General features: G+C 54.9%; 3 protein-coding genes across 3 annotated transcripts; 2 read left to right on the top strand and 1 right to left on the bottom strand.

Moving 5' to 3' along the window:
* Window positions 1–1,654: 1,654 nt before the first annotated feature.
* Window positions 1,655–2,268, top strand: P884DRAFT_279146 (uncharacterized protein; the record flags this gene model as incomplete). The annotated part of the gene is made up of 4 exons (XM_069443269.1): window positions 1,655–1,749; window positions 1,842–1,971; window positions 2,035–2,105; window positions 2,136–2,268. 4 exons carry the CDS (start codon window positions 1,655–1,657, stop codon window positions 2,266–2,268), a joined length of 429 nt encoding a protein of 142 aa, XP_069295850.1.
* A 251-nt stretch (window positions 2,269–2,519) lies between these two features.
* On the bottom strand, window positions 2,520–3,314 carry P884DRAFT_262032 (uncharacterized protein). The gene has a single exon (XM_069441627.1). The coding sequence runs from the start codon at window positions 3,213–3,215 to the stop codon at window positions 2,790–2,792; it is 426 nt and encodes a 141-aa protein (XP_069295849.1). The 5' UTR covers window positions 3,216–3,314; the 3' UTR covers window positions 2,520–2,789.
* A 484-nt stretch (window positions 3,315–3,798) lies between these two features.
* Window positions 3,799–4,382, top strand: P884DRAFT_271327 (uncharacterized protein; the record flags this gene model as incomplete). The annotated part of the gene is made up of 3 exons (XM_069442427.1): window positions 3,799–3,937; window positions 4,003–4,197; window positions 4,249–4,382. 3 exons carry the CDS (start codon window positions 3,799–3,801, stop codon window positions 4,380–4,382), a joined length of 468 nt encoding a protein of 155 aa, XP_069295848.1.
* Window positions 4,383–6,000: the final 1,618 nt, after the last annotated feature.

Below are 6,000 nucleotides of genomic sequence, written 5' to 3'. Positions count from 1 at the left end.
GGGGGGTTGGTTGGGAGAGGAAAGAAGATGGAGGGAGGGGAAGAGGGGTTGTGTGCGTGCGGCGATGCGAGCGCATGTTGGTCCGCCCACGGTCCTGGGGGGCTCTGGACTGCATCGAAGAGGTTGTAATCAGGTCATGGTGGACAGAGGTAGCGATCGCCCCGTTGCCCCGAGCGAAGCTGGGCGGTACATACAAACACAGCCAGCTGAACTCCCGCGCCACCTCCCCAATCAATCCTGACGGTCGACCCGACCGCGCTTCCGACGGCAGGCCGCAGCAGGTATCCCCCAACGTTCCGTAGAGCACCAAAGGACAGGCGGGCACTGTAGTCCGTACAGGACGAAACAAAACCGACAAGGGGAAAATAAACGAAGAAGAAAAAAAGAGATAAAAATGGTCCACTCCACTCACTTTTTGTCATTCTTCTTTGCCCCCTTCTCCCACTCGGCCGCCTCTAGAGCTTCTTGCTTGGCTCGAGCAGCCTCCTCCTTGGCTGCGGCCGCTGCGGCCTTGCGAGCCTGTCCCGCGGCCTTCTTGCTGTTCACCTCAGTCCCGCCTTTCTTGCCCATGGTTCACATGCAGTCCCTATGGCCGTCGATCCGTCACTTGTGTGGCTGTGCCTGTTTCTGTGCCTGTTCTTCCTGTGCGCGTTCACCGTTTGTTTGGTCGATAACCTGGTCAGCTGGTCAAGCGTTGTTTCCGGATGTGGCCGCGATGAAACTGGGAGCAAAGGAACCTTGGAGCCCAAGGTTGGAAAAGGTGTTGATTGTGTCACCTCCAAGACGGACCCATAGCGGGGTTCCGCTCGGTCAAATTGATCCAACCTTGCTTGGTACTCTAGAAAGTGGGGTTCCTGCCTCACCAGCGACTAGTTGACGGCTGCGGCACCGCTCAAATGCAGCCTCGGGTTGTACAGCATTGAACGATCTGCTGTGTAAAAGTTGGCCGACATTTCGAACCGGGATCTTTTGTTAGTTTCGAGAAGAAAAAAAAAAAAAAAGACAACCCTAGAGCCTCAAAAGCCGCCAAAATGCGTCAATTGCAGGTACACCTGCTGCTTCGCCTTTGTCACGCTTACCCGCCCACGCCCTTGTTTCCCGGGTTTCGCCTTCCACAACATCCCCGGGCCACCATGAGCCGGGTTCTTTTGCTCGGCTTGTTTGGTCTTGCATCCGTCGATATAGAGCAGATTCACAAAATGTGGCGCCTTACGCCGAGCCAAACGATCCGCCCTGTCAGTCCGCTGCGAGCAACTCGCCTTCTGCTCCCCTCGCTGCCGGCCCCCGGCCCCCCCTTCCCCCCTCCGTATTGTCGTCCCTGATGAATAAAAATCCGGATCGAAGCTCTCCGGCATACACCTTGCCGGCGTTTCCGTTCACTTGTTCCGCGTTTCTTCAGAGAAAAAGGTTCCTCTTGGGTCCGAGTCCTCCTTTTCTCATTGTACATACATGCGTGCTCCGTACATACATGCAGCATGCGGGGCGCTACGAACCGTTATGTGTTGATCAGCAAACGGCCAAACTGCGCCTTGACGTTTTGGCAAGTTGGTGCAGATCCCAGCCCCTCGAAATCCCTGGAAGGGAGCGAGGAGCCGCCATGCTACCTGTCAGGTCTTATTCGACGGTATGTGCAGCTTGTTTGACATTGCACAAGATGGAGGACGGGGCCATCGACTTCCGTAGGCGCCCAATGCTGCGTGACCGCGCCCTCTCGCAACAAGCTGTAGTCACCGAGTCATCGACGTCCACGTATGCTCTATCTGCAGCTGATTACTCTGACTTCGCGGGGAAGGAAAAAAAAAGATCACCTTGCGGCAGGGCCCTATGGGATCTTCGACGAGCTGCTGGCTAGCTGTCAACACGCGCTCTCGGGTTAACCAGCCGCGGCAGCAAGCCATTGCCCTCGTTTCCTCGCTCAACGGTACTTGGGTTGAATGGACGGCGGAATTTGCCGCCAATCATGGCCGAAATGTAGGTCGTTTTCTAGGCCTTCTCGATTCTCCGAAGGCTTTCTTGTGCTGCAATGTCCTGCAGTCAAGCATCCCGCACACTCCCCGTTCATGCTCGCCTCCCGCTCTGGCTGCAACCCGCAGGTTTAAGGCTGAGTCTGTACGACCAGCACTTGCATCATGCAGACGAGAAGCCATTGAGTCATACCAGCTGAGCTCTATCTCTGGGCGTAATGGCGTTAGCGACATCGGGATGATCGGCCCGCACGCCCCTCCCCGGCAACCCAAGGCCGGCGTATGGAGGCGCCGAGATGTGTGACGTTGGCGCCCGCGAGCTTTGCCCACCGGGAAGAGAATGGCCAGTGGTCCAAGCCACCAGGTGAACCAACCGCTGATGTGTGATGTACGGAGTAGACGCTAAATTCGTTGCGGCGTTTGTGCTTCCTGCGACGCGCAGGGGGGCGAGGACCGTTGGCAAAGAATTCCACCAAGGCTTCAACAATGACACACGGTAACTACTCACCTCACCCTCTGCAAACCGGAAGAGTGCATGCCAGGGGAGCTGAGATGGTCAGCGTGAAACCCATGTCTTCCAGGCATGCCGAGGATCAGACACAGGCTCAAGAGCGGGCTTGCAAAGGCGACGGGCTGCCGCGCGTATGACGGGGGACCCGGAAGGCGAGATTGACTGGAGAAGCTAGATGATGGTCTTGATGGGTAATTGAAGTCGTTCTCCGAAGCCACCGCAGCTCGGTGAGCCGCCAATGTCGCATCGCGCAACTGCATCTGCGGTTTCTTATGGAGCATTGCTGCTGTGTCTGACGTGTGGCTACACACCGGTCAGACTGCGATCGCCAGAGGTAGCGGTTTTGTGCAAAACGGAATCCCCGTCGGTTTTCGATGACCGGACGGGGATCTAGTCACAGTTGGGCTTGGGATCTTGCTGCGTTGGTGTGGGATGTGTGCAGTTCGTTGGCTCCAGCTAAGTCCACGACAGGCGCCCTGCTCCTTCCGCCAGGCATGCGCCTCTTTGCTAAATGTTGAGATCGGCCGTTGATAGGGAGGGGGAGGAAGGGGGAACTTGGAAGCCGACGTCCTGAGCCTTCCGAAGGCCTCGGGGGCTTCACCCGCGACCCGCGGGGTAATGCGGTTGACGATATTACTCAAAGACGTCGTGCAGATGTTGTGCGGTCGAACGGAAGGGGAGCACAACTGCACTAATCTCCAATCGCGCAGTACCGGTGAAGAGATGTCCTGTGTGCACATACGTGACGTCCTGGAGCCATTGGACCGTTGAGACCATATGATCTTCTGGAAAAGTGAGTGGCTTGTGTTGCATTTCCTCCGCGGCCCGCTGTTGCTCGGAAAAACATGGCAACGCGGAGCCGATGGCTCGGACAGACCTCCCGAGACACAATCCGGGATCGAGAGCTCTTATTCTACGGTTGACACCGGAATCGGTTTCCTGAGACTCAGCCATGCCAGGGGGAGGGGGCACAGATGACGGAGAACGAAGTCCGAATGTCTCTCAACGACGCCACCGCCAACGGCGAGAAAGCTGGATTTTGGACGGGGTGAAGGGGTCGGAGAACACGTCGGATGTTGTGAGCTTAAAATTTTTTTCCTTTTTCCTTTTTCTTTTTCTTTCTTTCTTTCTTTCCTTTTTTTTTTTTTTTTTTTTTTTTTTTTTTTTTTTTTTTTTTTTTTTTTTTTTTTTTTTTTTTTTTTTTTTTTTTTGATTCGGAACCGTCAGAAGAAGATGGAGATTGCATTCGGCGAACCCGCGGGGCTTTCTAATCTGCGAACTAGCACGCCAAGGAAGTCGCACTCTGAGGCGAACCTTGGGAAGATGCCACCCGCCCTGCTCGCGCGGCAAGTCTGCCTGAGGTGCATCGGGCGGGGCCCCTGTGTGCTGGTGCCCGGTGCCGACGCTAAGCAGACGAAACCCGCAACCTCGACCATGGTCTTGGGCCAGAGCGACAAGGTACGTACATACGTACAAGGGGTGGTGGTTTGAGGGTAGCGCGGCACTCGCGTGAACTAAACGGTATAGTTATCCGCGATTCCGTTTTGCCGTTTGCCGCACCGTCGGAGCCCAGGATCGGCCTGATTAATCCGTACCTGAAGCTCATTGCGCACAACTGGTATCGAGTGCCACCTCCGACTACAAGTATACCCGATATCCGCCTACGGCCGGCCAAAGGATGCGTATTTGTCTTGTGCGCCGACATCCGGTTGCTGTCAGTTAGTTAGTTAAATCCCAGAGATGATCGACTGCTCTGGCTTGCCCTTCTCACAGGGACCCCCACCAATGGCCCAGCAACGCGGAACCGAGAATGCCAATCCCATGTGCGCGGGTTTCAATGGAGGAAGCCAAGAGTCAAGCGCACACAGCGCACTAACAAGTGGCCGAGTGATTGGACTGCTACCTAGTACTAAGTACCTAATTAAGTCCTGTTCTTTGCATTATATATGAGGGACGCTTCACCCCTGTGGGATGTTTGATGGTTCCCCGAGCCACCGGGTAGTTATCCGGTGCGATAGTGATACCTTCTCACTACTAGTACACTACACAGCACAAGCACACGTGCATGTCTAGCGAAGCGAAATGCGTTGACCGAAACTTCCTGTGAGTTTTCTCACCGAAAGCGGCGGCTCTCGAGAACTTCGGCCGAGTGCTCTGGAAGGGTGGGGGAGAGAGGGCTCGACCCACCAATATATGGCTTGTATTAGTAGATGATCATTACAATTCTCGACGCTCAACTGCGTGTAAGAGTACTGTACTCAGATAACGTTATGTGGCAGACTGATAACATTTGGGGGCGTGGCTACACTAGCTCTTGTCGCATGACAGGGGAAAAGTGGGGTGTAATCCGAGTGAGAGGTTGAGACAATGAGGGGGTGGCAGTTTGTTGACCCCCCCTCACTTCGCACGGGATAGCGGCTGAGCTGCAAGCCCAGACAAAGGGCAAGCGCACACCGCCACGAACGGAACGGAGCAGATGGTGTCAAAAAAAAAAAAAAAAAAACTCTTTCCAAGGCGCCCAAGGCACGCCCAACGGAAGTCTTCGCCCCCGATCTTCGATCGGCTCAGTAGATCTCGATTCTGGGTTAGCTGCAAAAAAAAAAAAAAAAAAACTCTTTCCAAGGCGCCCAAGGCACGCCCAACGGAAGTCTTCGCCCCCGATCTTCGATCGGCTCAGTAGATCTCGATTCTGGGTTAGCTGCCGTCAGGTAGGTGAGCTGGCTACATACATACACTACGTAACAGCACCAAACAGACCGGTTCCTGGGAGAGCAATCATCGGAGTGGCACTCGTCTTTCCTTGGCCCGGCTTCGACCCGGGCGCGCTGGGGTCAATCTCAGCTCTGGCTTCAGAAAGGGCAGGGTTCGGGCTCAGCCGCCACAATAGCACTACGCTAATTCGGGTACTTTGTGCGTGTACGGATTACATACATATTGTACCATCTCGGCTTGCGCCTCGTACGCTGCTTGATTATTAGTGAACTTACATACCTTGGTAAGCGCCTGATTTTCTTTTCGATTAGCGAAATGCGGAACCGCACTGCGACGGCTGTCACGGCTTTGTGGTATGACAGGGCTGCAAAGTCCCTGCTTGCATCCGTCGGGCACGAGATACATACAAGGAAAATAGATTTGGAAGAGGTTTCAGGTCTCCGTCTACCCTCATTCAACCTGAAACACGTCATCGCCGGATCTCAAAGCCGAAGCACATGATTCCTCCTCTCTGCGCGCCCAAGCAAGGCGGAGGGGGTGACCAATCAGCTCGGAAACTAAGTACGCAGTATGTATGTACGCTAGATGTTCGGGTCTGTCGCAGCTCCGCTCGAGTGTAAGAGTTTTCTGATGAGCCCACCCTGCAAGCCGCGACAGCACGGTATGGCATGTCCGACGGCAATCTCTTGAGCAAAAAGCCTGTGCAGCGATTAGCGTCAGTTCTCTGCGAACCCCAGGAGTAGTGCAGGATCTGATCCGAGGATCTGACAATGCGCACTGTATTCGTGTTTCTTCCCTGCCGGCAGTGGCCAG

This window comes from Thermothelomyces heterothallicus (genome assembly GCF_042370625.1).
Source record: "Thermothelomyces heterothallicus CBS 202.75 unplaced genomic scaffold P884_scaffold_19, whole genome shotgun sequence".
NCBI classification, from domain to species: Eukaryota; Fungi; Ascomycota; class Sordariomycetes; order Sordariales; family Chaetomiaceae; genus Thermothelomyces; species Thermothelomyces heterothallicus.
The sequence above is the reverse complement of the archived record's forward strand: the minus strand, read 5'-3'. Positions and strand labels throughout refer to the sequence as shown.